The 16,681-nt window shown below is 39.7% G+C and overlaps 1 protein-coding gene across 2 annotated transcripts in view; it reads left to right on the top strand.

Moving 5' to 3' along the window:
- The window catches only part of PDSS2 (decaprenyl diphosphate synthase subunit 2), a 287,564-nt gene that overhangs the window by 236,515 nt on the left and 34,368 nt on the right, over positions 1–16,681 (top strand). For both annotated transcript variants that reach the window (XM_086707531.1, XM_025925580.2), the window contains exon 7: positions 1,423–1,455. In XM_086707531.1, coding sequence (XP_086563657.1) covers positions 1,423–1,455 — 33 coding nt within the window. The remainder of the gene's footprint in view (positions 1–1,422; positions 1,456–16,681) is intronic.

Raw genomic sequence — 16,681 nt, 5'->3', positions numbered from 1 at the left:
AAGGATTCTCATTCTGTGCAGAGGTGGTGAGAGAAGTTTGTAATGAAGTCTACAAAAACTGAGTTGGCATATCGACAAAGGTTAATAACATTGGTTATCTCTGTCATGTTAGGATTTTATACATGACACATTTGAGTAGTGTATGTATTCACTTTAAATTTTTTATAACTAAAAACATTTTTTAAATACAACCCCATATAGGATATATTTTTCAACTCCACCTTTTTCTCTGTCCTCATCCCTGATGGGGTGGGAGGTCGAGCTGGGGATCTTTCAACATAATACAACATGATAAGTTATGCCAAAGGAAGTGGAGGAGAAACTGACCCCACAGAGTACAGACTGATTATACGGGAGGAAACATGTCGTTACAGTGGAACCATCTGATAGTCACCACCTCAACCAAGTGATCAAATTTATAGCATTATTATGAGTGGGACAGCCTGACATTTTGTGCCTCCTGAATTGATGCAATATTAAGTACGTAATTTCCTATATAAAGTGCTCTTGCCAGAAATGTTTAAGCAAGCTTTTTCAGACCCAACTTTCAGTTTGAGAGCAAAACAGGGACAAATTAAATGACACATCGAAGAAACAATATGACAAATCCAAAAAGACATTTTATAAGACAGCTGCCCTGGTCTCTTCAAAAAGTCAATGATATGCATGGAAAAAAAGTTAATGGTTTTTCTTTTCATTTCTTAAAATATGGGGAGGGTCTAGTCTAGATTTAAAAGGCTAACCAGAGATGTAGAAACCGTATGTAATGTGTGAATCTTGTTTAATTTTGGTTGGGTGGAGAAAGCTATAAAGGATATTCTTGGGACAATAGGAAAATTTTGAATATGGATTGTATGTTAGATAATATGGAATTGTTTTTAAAATGTGATAACAAGGGCACATGGGTGGCTCAGTCGGTTAAGTGTCCAACTTCAGCTCAGGTCATGATCTCACAGTTCATGAGTTCGAGCCTCACATCAGGCTCTCTGCTGTCAGCATAGAGCCTGCTTCAGATCCTCTGTCCCACTGTCTGTCTGCCCCTCCCCGTCCCTCAAAAATAAATAAACGTTAAAAAAAAAATAAAATGTGATAGTAGTCATGTGGTTATGTACAAGACACCCTATGCTTATAAGACTTGTGTGCTGAAACATGGCGAGGTGAAGAGTCATGATGTCTGCTACTGTCCTGTCTAGATAGTGTATATATGTGCTCACTGTGCAGTTCTTTCAACTTTTCAATATGCTTGAAAGTGTTATACGTGTATAGTTGCATAGAGATACAACTATGTAGATACATAGAAAGATAAATGATGGGGGACCAAGGGAGAGAGAGTTGGCTTTTATTCTTGGAGAAGTAAGTTTTAAAAGCACTACCTAATTTTTAAAGAACTAACAAATTAATTTCCCCCTCTTTCTATTTCAGGCTCAAGAGAAGGGAAGATTAGACTATGCTAAGGTAAGTAGATTTTATTTTATTTTATTTTTTTTAATTTTTTTTTCAACGTTTTTTATTTATTTTTGGGACAGAGAGAAACAGAGCATGAACGGGGGAGGGGCAGAGAGAGAGGGAGACACAGCATCGGAAACAGGCTCCAGGCTCCGAGCCATCAGCCCAGAGCCTGACGCGGGGCTCGAACTCACGGACTGCGAGATCGTGACCTGGCTGAAGTCGGAGGCTTAACCGACTGCGCCACCCAGGCGCCCCAGATTTTATACATACTACACAGTTTTCTACATTTCAATCTGGTGTTTGGCTTTTGTTTATAATCAAAAGGTCAAAAAAGAATTATCACATTCGGAGCTGAGGGACATTCCCTGTTAGGTAATAGATATTAGCAGGTAAGTGTATTTATTGAGTGACTACTTCACTCCAGACATTGTGTTAAGTGTTGAGACTATAACAGTGAGCCAAATGAAGTGTTTTCCTTTTGAGACATATACAATGCAGTGTGGGAGGCAACAACTAAATGGATACATAGTATAATGTCATGTGGTGGTAAGTACTAGGAAGAAAAATATACTGGATAAGATAACTAACCATTGCTAGAAAGATGCCTTTGGCCTCTGGATGCAAAACAGCTTTTAGCACCATCAGATAATACCTGAGAGGCACCATACACAGCAGACTCAGACTCCTAAAGGTAGTAGTTTTCACATCATCTGTGGAGCTTTTGAAAACACATATGCCTAGGTTACCACAGCATCACACCCTCTTTCACCAAGATCAAAATCCCCTGGTGGGGAGAGCAGGGCAGGGGCAGGACGGAAGTATTTGGAAAAAGGCTCCGAGATCATTCTGATACATAGCCTTGTTTAAAAAGTGCTGTGGGAGTTCAGATTTCAGTGCACCAGTGGAAGCCTCTGAACACATTTGGGTCACACTTGGTTTTCCCCTCAGGGACAAATGGAACGTTTTAGCAGGTGTGTGGGATGCATACAGCTGCTTGGCTAAAGAAACATGCTAACCATCTGGCTTATGCCACCATCAGGAATATCCAGGGTGTGAGCACACCTGCACCCCAAAGACAAGGAGGAAGAAATACGAGGTGTAAGGGCTCTGCTTGCAGTGGGACAGCTGAAACCCATGGTGATCTTTCAGGGCCGATCCAGAACCTTGTGCTCTCCTGGCGGCCCTGAGGTGCACACCCATGGCTCCACGCCTGTCCCCTCTTTGCCTTAACTGAGATGTAGTCCCTTCTTTTCTCTGTCTCACAAACTATTGCTTTCCTTCGTGCTTTAATACACGGTACATCTCTCAGTCATTGTACTTACTCTGTAATATTATAATGACCCATTTATGAGGCAGACCATAGACTGTGAGCTCTTGGAGGGCAGGGACAGTGTCATATTTGTCTTTATATACTTGGTGCTTAACACAGTGCTTGGCACATGGTAAATAGTGCTGAAGGAGGTAGGGAGGAGGTAAATGGGTAAGTGAATGAGCGAGTGAAGCCGTGAGTAAGAAAATAGAAGACATAAGAAGTCCATTGCAGGAGAAAATCTGGTATAGGTTTTCTTATACCAATCAGAGAGAAAAGATGCTTTCGACAAATGTTACAGGTATCAACAGAGTTAAAAAGATTGTTTGGGAAGGTTGTAATAAACTAGCTTGGAGATAAAGGCTGGGATTTCACTGTGTTAGGGTAAAGGAAAGCTAACTTATGAACAAAAAAGTAAGGGAAAAGTCAACACGATTTAGCAATAGAATAACTGTTGATCCTTGATGCTTATTTTTGACTCCTAGAACTCCTTCAGGGTTTCTTATTGCAGAAGCACATGACAATTGAAGAGCTTAGAAAAAAGGAAAAAATACAGTGCATGGATAGAAGGACACTCCTGGACCCAGCGGTGGCTCAGCCACCAACTCACTGCAAAATCTAAGACCCTTAACCTCTCTGGTCTTTCTTCACTTTCCTTTGTATAAAGCGAGCAGTTTTAGAATAGTGCTGGTTTATTCTTTAGGCCAATTCCAAATTTGAGAGAAAATATTCTTCTTGGGCAGTGGGGGGCATTCTTATATACCTGAGGTCCACATTCATTCCTTCATCTACTTTATCCACTCAACCACCAGTTATTGGATATTTAATATGTGCAAAGCACTGTGTTAGTGCTGACTGCCACCATGAACAAGGCTGATGTAGGCTGTGCCATCACATGCTTCCTTGACTCAGACCTCCCTATCCAAAGTAGCCCCTCCCCCTTTGCTCTATTTTTCCTTCTTAACATTTATCATAATCTAAAATTATTATTTTCATTTAGTTTCTTGCTTCTGGTTTTTTTCTTCCATTGGAATGTAAGAGCTCTGAAGGTACATTATTCATGGTCGCATCATTTGTACCCAACACAGGCTTTATGTACAGGAGGGCTTGTCAAGTGTATGCATATGAGTTGCATTAGTATTATTCTAGAAGTGCAGGAGGTTCTGGGAGGTCTGGAATTGAGGATTGTAGACTTCACGGAGCCATTTTAAGAATATAATGGGGCGCCTGGGTGGCGCAGTCGGTTAAGCGTCCGGCTTCAGCCAGGTCACGATCTCGCGGTCCGTGAGTTCGAGCCCCGCGTCAGGCTCTGGGCTGATGGCTCGGAGCCTGGAGCCTGTTTCCGATTCTGTGTCTCCCTCTCTCTCTGCCCCTCCCCCGTTCATGCTCTGTCTCTCTCTGTCCCAAAAATAAATAAAAACGTTGAAAAAAAATTAAAAAAAAAAAAAAAAAGAATATATTGACTACAGGGGCACCTGGGTGGCTTAGTCAGTTAAGCATTCAACTCTTGATTCTGGCTGAGGTTGTGATCTCACAGTTCGTGAGATCGAGGCACATGTCGGGCTCTGCAGTGACAGTGCGGAACCTGCTTGGGATTCTCTCCCTCTCCCCCCCACCAAATAAATTTTTAAAAACATTTAAAAAAGAAAAAAAAGAATATATTGACTATGTCACATAGTCCATCTCAATGTTCAGTAGTCCTATGGTTGCCTTCACAAGTGTGTAGTGATCATATTTCTTGTGCCAGTAAACAGAACCCCACCCCTCGGGAATATGTGGTGCGGTTCTGACATTTAAGGGCCATAGCTTGATCTAAGCAATTCATCTAGGCTTATCATCCTTCCACAGACCTAAACACAAGTGACATGGGAAAAAAAGGTTATGTCCATCTCTAGCAGGTATGGGGCAGATATCTGCAGGGTGTAGCTTGTGATATTGTCTCATACACAGTGTACCACGGGCCCTTAGTAACACATGTCATGACCCACGGTCTAGGCATCTCTGTTTTGCATGGGCATGGTGCTCATGCTGACTGATGCTTAGCAGCTTAGGTCTGCCTTTGGGTTTATCTGTAACTCTACATTTGAAAAACTCAGGAGCCATTTTTGGAGACCATCATGAAATGTGTTTGTTGCTGGAAATTTTGTTATTTCCAAGTGGTGAGTATTTACCCAAAAGCCAAATTTTATCTGAAAAGTCAGGTTTTGAGGACCATAGGAGATTATTTTAGCTATGTGTTTTTGTGGCCGTATAGGCCAGCTCTCAAATTTTGTCAGTCTCAGAATGGCGAGGAATCAAAGGAAGAGGTGATCATTTCAAAATCAGTTTCAGCTGGATATTGAGACTGTCACACTCAGCAAAACAGTGGTCTGTACTCAAACCCTCAGATAAGAAATTGAATTACTTTTTAATTGAGTTCCTGTTGCGATAGAGTCTGGATATGAATGCTTCACGGTACTACAATGCCTTTCATCTTAAGATATCAAAGCACTTGACAACCATTAATTCATTTTGTCTCTCCTGCCTCTGTACGGTGGTTAAGACAGTCATGGGAGTGCCCTTCCTGCTGCTGGAACTCATCCACCTGGGGTCTGGGCAAGGCTGGGAGCTGAGTAACCAAAAGGCGATGGTACCCAGTAGCTTCTAAAATAGAAAAACAAGAACGTCTTACTTACCTAGTTAAAACTTCAGGAGAAGTCTTATTAGACAGAATATAATTACCAGAAGTGAACCATGACCCAAAAAGCCAGTGCTAACAGTTAAGCCCCTATATGCAATGCTGTGTGGATCCTAATTACAGTGGTTGGTCTGCAACCCTGAGTGTGTATTTCTCAAGACTATTCCACGTTCCCCAGGCTTCTGGCCCCACAGTTAAGCGCAGCTGATTTGGTGCAGTGCTAGAGGGAAGAGTGCCACCTATTGAATTGTAGGAATTTATGGGTACGGGTTGGGACTGGTGGAGAAGCTTCTCGGACCACATTGATGCTTGGTTTGCTATGGTAACATATATATGTCTGAAAGAAAACGAATATGTTGACTACTCTTGCTTAGAAAAACATCTACAAACGTCTGTGTATTTTCCCCAGCTGGAGCTGAGCGTATGCCTGCAGCTTAGCCTACTGCTACTCGAAATAAGCCTGCTGCTAAAAAGACTGAGGCAGATGGTATTTTTACCACTTCAGGCAAAACATGGCACCTATGGTTCGGCTTTCCACAATTTTAATTTTTAACACTTTCAAAATGGCTTGCTTAAATATCTCCAGTGTAGGGATGCAGACTTTCCCCCAATTTCTTTTTAATAACTGCTTCAGATACACATATATCAATAAATAGTACTTGGTCAAAACCAGACTGTCACCACTGTGATGGCCTCCTGCTCCCTTTCACAAATGCTTCCGACCAGGCCTTAAATGGGCTTTGACATTCATGCTAATTTTGACACAAAGACTCTAAATCGTTTTCAGGAGCTTTCTTTATAGTCATCTCTAGTCTTTACTGTGCAGTTCCTACCATTTTCCCCATGACTCAGTACAGAAAAGAGATGTTGTTTTTTTTAATGTCTTCTTCCTGAGGTTCACTCTAAGCACAGAGTTGTTCAAGGTTAAGCACTGGGTAAAGAAAGATCTTGCAGGTGTTAATTCATTAGGCATCCAGTTCTCGGTGGAACGTAAGAGAGATTTTTTTTTTAAGGAGTGGGGTTTTGACGTGCCCTCTCTGCTGGAGTCTGTTCAGGGTTGCGAGTGGCACACGCTTCTGGCTGCGTCCCTGCCACTCTCAAGTGCGGCGTCTGGAGCTGCCGCTTCCCTCCCCGCCCTCAGAAGGCCTTGCACATTCTGTTTTATTATAAAACGCATTTGCATAGGGTACACATTAAAATTCTCTTCCCACAAGCAAACAGTGCTGTCCGCAGACATTTGCATTTGCATGATCACATATCATCACTTCCCTTCAAGAAGAGAAAGAGAGTCTTTCCTCTCATGTCACAATTCTCCTTTCCAAGGTTTGCCCTTTTAGCCATAGATTGCTTCAACCATTTTGCTGCATATTGAGTCCAAATTCTACTTTTTTGAAGCTTGAGTATAGAAAATTTTCTGTAAATATTATTGTCCTTTCTTTACTGACAAAGCCAGACTCTTTTTTTTTTTTTTTTTTTTTTTTTTGGCAGGCAGTTTTTTGCCTGCTCGTTCTTTCTCATAACCCTAGCTAACTGGCTGTGAGAATTTTTCACATTGGCACATTTAGAGACCAGATGTTACTGTGTTTTCTCTTCCGTGTACCCCTTTCTCGGGCAGATGCTGCTTCTCCTACCCTGGGGCTTCACATTAGCTCCTTTGGTAAAGTATTCCATACGGCATTGCTGTATGTACTAAATCTCTTGTTCCCTCTAACCTCCTGAAGTTGTCTTTACATTTAGGATTTCTGTTTTAGTGATAATAACAAAGACTATGTAAAAGCATCATCATTCCCTTCTCCCATCTTTTCTCGTAAAGGACTTGTGGTCTAATTAAATGAAGTGTTTATAATAGAATTTAATGGAAAAAATCCAAATACCATTATGATATGGGTACAGTTATGTAAAATCTTGATAAAGACTGGAAGACAGCATGTAAAAATATAAATACAGGCATTAAGGTGGTAACATTTCGGCATGTTTTAAAATAAATGCGCTGTATTTTTTTTTTAAGATTTCTGTTTTTGACATATAGGGTCAGATCTGAATTAGAATTTTTTCAGATATGACCTGCGCTACTAAGAATTGAAAAATACCTCACCTGAAATCATGTTTTTAGTGACATAACCAGAATTTAATTTTAGATTCCTGAAAACTACATACTTCTCTGGCAACAGGCAGAAATGCACAGCTGGAGAATGTAACTTTTGCACACTGTGAGTTTTTGTGCTGGGACTCAAGCAGTGGTTGGAGCACTGGAAGACAACTGAAGAGAACAGAAGCCTAGTACACTGAACAGGCACTGCCAGTGCTGATCCGATGACCTAACCACAGCACAGGGAAAGGTGCCGGAAGATACCGCCAGGACTGCCATCTGAAAGTTTTAAATCCCCCACTCCTTGTTCCCTTAAAAGTCAGATAAAACCAGTTATTTTTCTTTTGACAATCATATTTCAGACAGGTGTTTTTCCTTGCAGCAATAATGTATATTTATTTATTTATTTATTTATAATTTTAGTGAGAGAGACTGTGAGCAGGGGAGAGGGGCAGAGGGAATGAGAGAGAATCTTAAGCAGTCTCCCCACAGCGCAGAGTCCGAGATGGAGCTCGATCCCACAGCCCTGGGATCATGACCGTAACTGAATCAAGAGTCAGATGCTCAACAGACTGAGCCACCCAGATGCCCCTAGGTTTTCTGTAATCTTTTTTTAAAACAATTAACTTAACCAAAGTCAGTTTTTACAGCTACTCTTGGATTCTATATCTCCTTTAAAATACAATTATTGGGGTACCTGGGTGGCTCAGTGGGTTAACTGTCTCTTGATTTTGGCACAGGTCATGATCTCACAGTTGCTGAGTTCAAGCCCCATGTCTTGGAATTCTTTCTCTCTCCCTCTTTTACTACCCCCAAATAAATAAACATTAAAAACATTTTTTAAGATAAAATACAATTACTATTGATGGAAAAACAAGCATTAATTTCTGTCTGTATGTATGGCTTTTTTTTACCATGTGAAACTCTTAATCAAAAATAAATTCTAATCACTCATATAATAGTATCTTGAACCAGAGTTGTAGAGCCCTTAGGTCTTTTTTGCAAAACAGTTGCTCTTTGGATGTTCATTCATCCCCAGTCATCAAGCTAGTTTTTACTCCTTAAATCTCTGAGTATATTATTTTGCATAAGTCCCCAGTGACTATCATCTTGCTTTGATGATCTATTCCTTAATTTCTTAATGTTATTTTAAAATTAGATTCTTGCTTTCTGAGGTGTAGGCATTCCCACATACCTCCATGGCATCAACAGATTTGATGATCATAATCTCTATTCCTTTGTGGATCATGAATAATATTATTAAATACTATCAATAATAAACCTCTTTATGACATCATAAAATATGCCATTCTCTCAGTTGTTAACCCAAATAGTATTGATATTATTTGAACTCAATCCTCTATGCAGTTGTAAATCTTTTTTTATTTTTCTTCAAATCATATATTCCTAGCTTGTTGATCTTGGGTTTCTAATTGTATATGTAAACTGCTAAATTGGTTCGCAACAATAATATTTAGTGGGACAATCTCTCTCATTCTTGAAATTACCATTTTGAATTACTGGCCTCTAAAAATTACATATCTGCATAATACCTAACATTCATCAGGAGGCTAAGACTTAGGTTGTTAGTGAAGACCAGTTCTTAGTCGTAAGCCTGAAATTGTGTCTGGTTTTGCTCATCATTGTTCTCTGAGGGCCTAACACAGTGCCTGGCACATATTACATACCAAATATTTGTTGAATGAATGAATGAATGAATGAATGAATGAATGAATGAATGACTCAAGATAAACCAAATGTTTGTGCCTATATTCTGTTCTTTTAATTTATAAGACATATTTAACTCTACCTTTGTTCTTCTTATTTCTTCCCAAGTATACTTTTAAGCAAATCGTTTTATCCTCCATGCCTTGCACTCCCTGGGGTTGAAACAAAGATTCAATTGGGATAACCTTTTGAATCTTAGTCTAGAAAGCTAACTAACAGTGCCCTCCAGGCTGGTTCTGTGGGTGAATGCTCTGCACTGTGGGGTAGCTGGATTCAATTATTGCTCCCAGTTTGTGGTATCAGGAGCCACCTGTGCACAGGAAGTGCCTATATGCCTTCATGTAGAGGATAGAGCCTTCTGTCCCCATAGAGGAGCCTATTTAATCCATTGAAACTGTTTTAACTAGATCTAAAGGAAACACTATTCTCTCTCTCCCCATCATAAAAACCGTGGAGAGGTATGGGCTTTCTAAAATTATGTTTTTTAAGAGAACAAAAAAGGAGGCACCACCAAGTAGATGCTGACTGTGGTTTTAGTTAGTTAGAAGTCTTGGTTATTACCTGCATTGATATATTTCCAAGCTCATATGCTAATTCTGCAGCCCAGTTTTATACAGAATTGAGGGGCTTTGTGATTTCAACATGATTAGTCTATCAGAAAGGTGTAATCTGTTTAGTTGGTACATCTGAAGCCATCCCCCCATGTTTCCTAAACAGTGTCTGCAAGCACTACTCAGCTTCTCCACTTACTACATAAGGCAGAGTACTAATCCTGGATGTGCTTAACTACCTTTCCTGAAATAGCAAGGTGGCTGTGCCACCTCAGTGTTCAAACAGAATTACTGAGATAACAATAGAGATCACAGGATCTGCAACATTTGGTTAGTGATGTGTAAGATGCTACTAAAGATTTTGGATGAGTGTATCCTGTCCCTTTCCCCCAAGTCTTTGACTTCCTGGCTTGCTTAAAGATTTTACCTATTCACCACATCATAATAAAGCCAGAGATATGCCTCTGAAGATGGATTCCTGCATAGTGCAATGGTGCCCCCTGTGGAAGGTCTCCCTATTCTAGACCTAAGGAAATTACACTAACATTTATCTTTGATCCATTCCTAACAAGAGTTGTGTGCACCTGTTAGAAAAGGTTGTAAGCTTTTCTGTGTGCTGTGATCTCTTTAAAATTTATGCCCTAGTATTCATGCCCTAGTATACATTCATCGTGCAGTCTGCTCAAGACACATGAAGCACTTTAATCAAATGGTTCTATCAAATTCTACCCTTGAATCCCTTCATTTTATGGAGAAGAGATCGAATAACGTTAACAGTGTTCACAGTTACTATCTCACAAGTCATGATTTTTTCCAGGTTTGCTAACTCCACACTGTGTATTCTTCACCACCATACTGCTTCTTAAGGTGCTTTAGACATACTACAAAAAGAAGTAAGGGAGAATTTGTATACAGGCTTTGGTTTTACAAACATCCAGGAAATGGTATGCATCATTCTATAGAGAGATAGTGATTGTCTAGTAAATGTCTGTCTTAGGATTTATGCTGAACTAGTGCAATAATTATTGTGATTTTTTTTTTAACTGGCAAGCATTCTTCACTCTTCCAAGAAGGTTTTCTGGATATAACCATTTAAAATAAGTTGTCATTACCATTCTCTTGAGGGAGGCAAAGATCTATGTTACCTTCTGTAACACCGTAACATAGAAAACTGTATCTGAAAAAGGTATTAATCCTGCAGGTGTGGTTATATTTACGTGGAATACAGGGTAACTTCTTCACACCATACATTGATTCCTGCATTTGCCCCCAGTCTGATGCCACCTGGAAGATATGTCATTGTCATAACTCTCAATAGATAGAGTTTTTCTGCTGTTTGACATGCACTCTAGTGATGGAAGTCAGAAATGTGTTTCAAGCTCATGCTGTATCAGGATACATGTTAGGATGTTAGGAATCTAGGGTCATGTAGGTAACAGTGGTAGTTTTGAGGCAAGTGATCCCCAGGTATCAGCATCCAAATACTAAAGCAGATGAACAATTGAGATACGAGGAGGATTTAAGAAGTGTATAAGTAAGATACAGACTCAAGTAGTTTATGTATTCCTCAAATAACCCTTAGGACTGTTGGATACCTACATGATGTGATTGCTCTTGTCCCATAGTTTTCTTTTTAATTAAATAACCAGCATAGTATTAGTCATGAGATTACAGAGTTTGCTGTTGATTTACTCCTAAAAAAGCTACAAAGAGTGGCTCATTGCTGCAGTCTACAACCTATGATATGTTTTGCTTTTTGAATATCAGTGTGTAGAATTAAGTTCCTCTTTGGAATATGATACTAAATTGCAAATGACTTTTGAATCAAAAATATGGATAAATCTGAGGTTATTTATAAATAGTTGGATTTTCTTTCAGAAGACATGATTGCTCTTCCTATGCAATTTAAGTCTCAATTTAATATAATTCCATTTTACTAACCTCAAATGTCCATCCTATCAAATGCCAATGAAAGTTCATAAACTAAGAATTAAATTGTACACTTTGTTCCATTTAAATACATCTTGGGGGTGCCTGGGTGTCTCAGTCAGTTAAGCACCCAACTTTGGCTCAGGTCATGGTCTTGCAGTCTGTGAGTTTGAGCCCCGTGTCAGGCTCTGTGCAGATAGCTCAGAGCCTGGAGCCTGCTTTGGATTCTATGTCTCCCTCTCTCTCTGCCCATGCTCTATCTCTCTGTCTCAAAAATAAACATTAAAAAAAATGTTTAATAAAAAATAAATATATTTTGAAATCAGATACATCTGCTTCTACCCTGAGCTATAAGTCAACCTGTCTTTCTTTTTTTTAATTTTTATTTTTATTAATGTTTATTTCTGAGACAGAGAGAGACAGAGTAGGGGAGGGGCGGAGAGAGAGGGAGACACAGAATCCGAAGCAGGCTCCAGGCTCTGAGCTGTCAGCACAGAGCCTGACACGGGACTCGAACTCACAAACCGTGAGATCATGACCTGAGCTGAAGTTAGTCGCTCAACCGACTGAGCCACCTAGGCGCTCTAACCTGTCTTTCTTAAGGAGCAAGACTACTTTGCCTGAATTCTCTGCCAAGGGGTCAACAATTTAGATCAGTTTTGAGTATGCCAGCAAAAGGTTTTTAGCTGCGTGAAAATATCTCTAAGATACATATATACATACATACATACATACATACGTATATGTACATGTAGGAGTACCAAATTGTATGTATGTATGTATGTATGTATGTATGTATGTCTGGTTTTGGGTTATTTGTACATATAACAGGGATATATATAATCAGACATCATAATTTGTGCGAAACGAGTTGTTTGGTTATGAAGCTATTTGTGGACTCATAAATGTACTTCGCTGAGATGTTGAGCCTTGAAATCAGTTCTGAAACCTCACTGTTCCACCCAAGGACTCACTAGGCCCAGCCCTGCTTAGGTTGGGCCCTGTTTCCGAGATTGGAAACAACTGGGCACATTCAGGGTGGTGTGGCCGAACTGAAGTCTCACTCTCAACAGCAGGCTACACACCATCTAGACTGAGCCTAATAGAAATGTGTGGAGAAGGCAAGAAAAATGGTACCAAATCTGTCTTTATCATGTTTTTTTTTTCCTTTTCAGAGGAATAGATTCAATTTTAAGTGGTTCAGATGATTTGGAAATTCATTTTTCAAAAGTTAGCATATTTCCAATTCACTAATAATCTGGAGATTTAAAATATTTAAAACAACTTCATGAATCTATTTAAAATAGTCTGTGAATGTTTATAATTAAAGCCAGGTGCATTATGTAATATTACATCTAAGTTCTGTAATGAACTCCCATGCTCTCTTCCTCTTCAAGTCTTGCATATGAATGGCATTTTTTTAATTTCTATTTATTTGTTTGAGAGAGAGAGAGATAGAGAATGCGCACATTCATGTATTAGTGGGGGAGAGGGACTGAGGGAGAAAAAGAGAATCTTAAGCAGGCTCCATGCTCAGTGTGGAGCCCAACGTGGGATTTGAGCCCATGACTCCTGGGATCATGACCTGAGCTGAGTCACAAGTCAGATGCTCAACCAACTGAGCCACCCAGGCACCCCTTAGTAACATTTTACTGATGTCAGCGTAATTTGCCAGACATCATCTTATTTGTTCTTCATAATAATGTCATGTGGCATAAAGATGATCTTCCTGATTTTACAGGTGAGGTGGGCTTAGAGAAGCCTGAGGCTACACATGTCCAGGTCCAGAGTTTCCCTGTTAATGTTTGCTCACTGCTTCTTTACAATTGTTTTTCTTATTATTATTGGAACAGCAGAAACGGATTAACCAGTCTTAGGAAGAGAACATCTCCTCCCATTATTAGATTAAAAAAGGTTCCTGTGTGGCTTCATCTGGGGTATTCTGCTCCAGGGTGCTTGAAAAACTGCCATATGTAGAAATAGTTGTATTTTGTCCCTCCTAGAGCCCACCTCTTCCCTCACCACCCATCTCCATGGGCTTCAGGTCCTGGGACTCAAGGGAAAAGGAGAGCAGTGTAACAAATGTCATGTGTGTCACATAGGCTTGCACAATTATACAGAATGATCTTAATCCTGCAAAAGAATAAATAGATCTTATTAAAAAATATCTCAGGGGCGCCTGGGTGGCGCAGTCGGTTAAGCGTCCGACTTCAGCCAGGTCACGATCTCGCGGTCCGCGAGTTTGAGCCCCGCGTCGGGCTCTGGGCTGATGGCTCAGAGCCTGGAGCCTGTTTCCGATTCTGTGTCTCCCTCTCTCTCTGCCCCTCCCCCGTTCATGCTCTGTCTCTCTCTGTCCCAAAAATAAATAAACGTTGAAAAAAAAAAAAATTTAAAAAATATCTTAAAGCTCAATACAAATACATATAACAGGAATTTTACAGGCTGTTTTACGAAAGAAAACTACTCTGATATTTTATAAGGGAACAGTAAAAATGTTAAAGCATGGGCTAAATTATATTTGTCATTTTAAACTCACTAATCCTGGGGCACCTGGGGGGTTCAGTCAGTTAAGTGTCTGACGTTGGCTCAGGTTATGATATCACGGTTTGTGGGTTTGAGCCCCGCATCAGGCTCTGTCCTGACAGCTCAGAACCTGGAGCCTGCTTCAGATTCTGTGTCTCCCTCTGTCTTTCTACCCTTCCTCTGCTCGCACTCTGTTGCTCTCTCTCACGAAAATAAAACATTAAAAAAATTTTTTTAACTCATTAATCGTTTATCCAATGACTTAAAAGTAGTATGAACCCTGAGGCTGGTTTTTAAAAATAGTGGAAACAACGTGAGGTAATAGTGTCCTTTGATTGTGTGAAACCCCAAATGCCATTACTGCAGTCAGAGTTTTGCACTGAAATTTTTAGTAAAAATAAGTTTTCATCATTAAAGATTTAAGTAAAAATATATTAGTATATTAGTTTTGTTTTCTGACTCAATAGTGGATGTGATAACATCTGAGTCTTAATTCAGTGCCTATTTGTTTAAAAAAAAAAAAGTATGACCTGAAGAATATACTTAATCAAGTAAAATATTTTTGGCCTTTTATTCTTAACATAAAATGTAGAAATATTCCACTTCTTTTTTTTTTTTTTTAATTTACATCCAAATTAGTTAGCATATAGTGCAACAAAGATTCCTTAGTGCCCCTTACCCATTTAGCCCATCCCCCCCCCACAACCCTTCCAGTAACCCTCAGTTTGTTCTCCATATTTATGAGTCTCTTCTGTTTTGTCCCCCTCCCTGTTTTTATATTATTTTTGTTTCCCTTCCCTTATGTTCATCTGTTTTGTCTCTTAAAGTCCTCATATGAATGAAGTCATAGGATTTTTGTCTTTCTCTGACTAATTTCACTTAGCATAATACCCTCCAGTTCCATCCACGTAGTTGCAAATGGCAAGATTTCATTCTTTTTGATTGCCGAGTAATACTCCATTGTATGTACATACCACATCTTCTTTATCCATTCATCCATCGATGGACATTTGGGCTCTTTCCATACTTTGGCTATTGTTGATAGTGCTGCGATAAACATGGGGGTGCATGTGTCCCTTCAAAACAGCACACCTGTATCCCGTGGATAAATGCCTAGTAGTGCAGTTGCTGGGTCATAGGGTAGTTCTATTTTTAGTTTTTTGAGGAACCTCCATACTGTTTTCCAGAGTGGCTGGACCAGTTTGCATTCCTACCAACAATGCAAAAGAGATCTTCTTTCTCTGCATCGTCGCCAACATCTGTTGTTGCCTGAGTTGTTAATGTTAGTCATTCTGATAGGTGTAAGGTGGTATCTTATTGTGGTTTTGATTTGTATTTCCCTGATGATGAGTGATGTTGAGCATTCTTTCATGTGTTGGTTGGCCATCTAGATGTCTTCTTTGGAGAAGTGTCCATTCATGTCTTTTGCCCATTTCTTCACTGCATTATCTGTTTTTTGGGTGTTGAGTTTGATAAGTTCTTTATAGATTTTGGATACTAGCCCTTTATCTGATATGTCATTTGCAAATGTCTTCTCCCGTTCTGTTGGTTGCCTTTTAGTTTTGCTGATTGTTTCCTTCACTGTGCAGAAGCTTTTTATTTTGATGAGGTCCCAGTAGTTCATTTTTGCTTTTGTTTCCTTTGCCTCCGGAGACGTGCTGAGAAAGAAGTTGCTGCGGCCAAGATCAAAGAGGTTTTTGCCTGCTTTCTCCTCGAGGATTTGATGGCTTCCTGTCTTACATTGAGGTCTTTCATCCATTTTGAGTTTATTTTTTTGTATGGTTTAAGAAAGTGGTCCAGGTTCATTCTTCTGCATGTTGCTGTCCAGTTTTCCCAGAACCACTTGCTGAAGAGACTGTCTTTATTCCATTGGATATTCTTTCCTGCTTTGTCAAAGATTAGTTGGCCAAGAAATATTCTACTTCTAATTCTTACTGACATTTGTCCTGCAGCCATATGGCACTTTTAGTTACGGTTTTTAAAAATGTGTATATTGTAATAGAGGTGCATGATTAACATAATGATGGCTTCAATTTTCTGTCATCTCTGTAAATATGGTTTTATCCAAAGTTGTTTGACTTAATGTACTATTTTAAGTCTGTGATGTATCATGAAAAAATTTGCCCTTGTGCACGGGCTTGTAAATTATATTATGACATAGATATGTGTTCTCTTCTCAAATGAAATTGAAATGCTTTCCAGTTCATGTAAGAGAAAGAAAAGGCATTATACCATGCTAGTTAAGAGCAAGAACTACTTGGGGTACCTGGGTGGCTCAGTTGGTGAAGCGTCTGACTCTTGATTTCAGCTCAGGTCATGATCTTGCAGTTTGTGAGTTTGAGCCACACATCCAGCTCCACACTGAGGGTGCAGAGCCTGCTCGGGATTCTTTCTCTCCCGCTCTGTCTGCCCCTCCCCCATTTTCA

The sequence above is a fragment of the Puma concolor genome, chromosome B2 (genome assembly GCF_028749965.1).
Source record: "Puma concolor isolate L17-30 chromosome B2, mPumCon1.1.hap2, whole genome shotgun sequence".
NCBI classification, from domain to species: Eukaryota; Metazoa; Chordata; class Mammalia; order Carnivora; family Felidae; genus Puma; species Puma concolor.
Note: the sequence above shows the minus strand (reverse complement) of the source record. Positions and strands in the feature narration are given on the sequence as shown.